This window comes from Rhagoletis zephyria, unplaced genomic scaffold, assembly GCF_001687245.7.
Source record: "Rhagoletis zephyria isolate East Lansing unplaced genomic scaffold, Rhagoletis_zephyria_1.1 Rzeph_scaffold_50467, whole genome shotgun sequence".
NCBI classification, from domain to species: domain Eukaryota; kingdom Metazoa; phylum Arthropoda; class Insecta; order Diptera; family Tephritidae; genus Rhagoletis; species Rhagoletis zephyria.
In genome coordinates this window covers 1-1,894 of record NW_016207521.1, presented here as the reverse complement: position 1 = coordinate 1,894, position 1,894 = coordinate 1, and the positions used below count along the sequence as shown (strand labels likewise).

The window sequence follows — 1,894 nt, the reverse complement described above, 5'->3', positions numbered from 1 at the left end:
CTTATATCGTGTTCATCTTGTTTTAATACCGTGATTTTTTTATTTTTGTAACTTTGAACACGCCACCCGAACATAACAATGCCCGCGCCATCTAGCGGGACTACAGCTCATTTACAATAGTGATTGAAAAACGTCGCCGTTGAAATATTCAGCCAACGGCGGTCAATAACCGATTTCGCCCAACAGCTGATTGCAAATGTCAAACGGCACTTAAAAAACACGCAAGTGTTTTGTTATCTGTATTTAATTTGTTTAACATTCCAACGCATTAAAATTTAGCCAACAGAAAATGACTATGACAAATTTACAACGTTGGCTTCTCTATATAGGAGTTTTTGCAATACCTTATCTAGCTATAGTGGCTGGTTATCTGCGGGCGCCTGTGTTAACCAAGTGGGAATTGGAAATCCAATTGTTGCCGATTGTGCTACTGGTTTTGTTGGGAGTCAGTATACAAACTAGTATGTATGAAAAATTATGCGCTATAAATGTTCTTTAATTATAGGCTTATGCAGCCACAGTTGTGCTCTATCGCACTTTTACATTCAACGACTGTCCACAAGCGGCCAAGGAGTTGCAGCAGCAAATTGAAGAAGCACGGAAAGATTTAAAAGAAAAAGGTTTTGTATTTCACGACTGATGCATATTTGCAACTACTTTTATAAGCTGATTAACTTTCCAATCATATTAATTATTAAATATAACTGAGTTATATGTAAATAAATATATAATTATGTACTTACGTATGAATAATGCAAAAGGAAGTTGATTTCTGTTTAGATGCATGCTGCGTGAGTTCAGTAAAACTTGTTTGGCATTTCATGAGTGTTGATTTAGCGCTAAAGATTAAAATCAGGTAATTAGTGAGCTACTAAGTAGACANATGTGCCACCGTGATCACGTTTTCATGCTATAATAAGCAATATAAATATATTTTAACTTAACATTTTATTAAAAATACCTTTACAAACCTCTTTTCCTTGCTAGCGTACATTTTTGTTTACTTTTACACTTGGCATTTCTCCTCTCTTTCGCAAAAACAATCGATAAAACTAGGATGGACACCGAAAAGTTATCGGTTAAATCTGAGATTATTTTATAATTACAGATTAACAAGGGACGAATTTTATATGGCTAATCTCTTGTTATAATTACAGATTAGGGTGTTAAGCTCGAAAATGAGGATAATCTACTTATATGTGAACCTAGTATTACGGATATTTTAGATTTTTTGTTAGTTACGGCATATTCGTGGCAAACTATCGATGGCACTATCGAAAATTTTCCAAATTTAAAACACAAAAATTGTGAATGTGCATTGAATAAAGTGGCAATACTTTTATATAAAAGAATGGGCCGTATGAATAAAAACTAAGCAATTGCTTTTTCTTAAAATTTCATAACGTTTACTTCAATTTTGTTTGAATAAATCGAGTAAAATGTCTGATATTTAAGAAAAAGCAATTGCTTATTTTTTATTCATATGGCCCAATATCTCTGATCCAGTACTTTATGAACTTAAAGTTTTTACACGAACTTGCAGGAAGTTACAGGAAAAATGTTCGCATACTCTAAAATCCTGTAAATGAGAGCGCTTTTTTGGAGAGTTGTGTAGAGAATGAAATTAGACGATTTTACCCGAACTTTTTCTTCTGGTAAAATCATGAAAAGTATCAAGCGATAAGCTGTTTGACGTTTTTACAGGAAAAGTGCTTTTTTGTTGCAGTACTTTGCGGTTGTTGCTCAGTTTTTACTTTCAATTCAGAGAGTAATTTTGCTGTTTGACATTTTACCATGATAAAAACATAACAAGGTAGATCCAGAGAACGTTTATAAACGTTCTCTGGTAGAACCGTTCTCTCAATTTGTCGGCCATGATTTTTTTTTAAGTTTG

The 1,894-nt window shown here is 33.3% G+C and overlaps 1 protein-coding gene across 1 annotated transcript; it reads left to right on the top strand.

Annotated features, from left to right (window-relative positions):
• The first annotated feature begins 200 nt into the window (after positions 1 to 200).
• Positions 201 to 777, top strand: LOC108355816 (dolichol-phosphate mannosyltransferase subunit 3-like). The gene is made up of 2 exons (XM_017606951.1): positions 201 to 445; positions 506 to 777. Exons 1-2 carry the CDS (start codon positions 290 to 292, stop codon positions 638 to 640), a joined length of 291 nt encoding a protein of 96 aa, XP_017462440.1. The 5' UTR covers positions 201 to 289; the 3' UTR covers positions 641 to 777.
• The last annotated feature ends 1,117 nt before the right edge of the window (positions 778 to 1,894 follow it).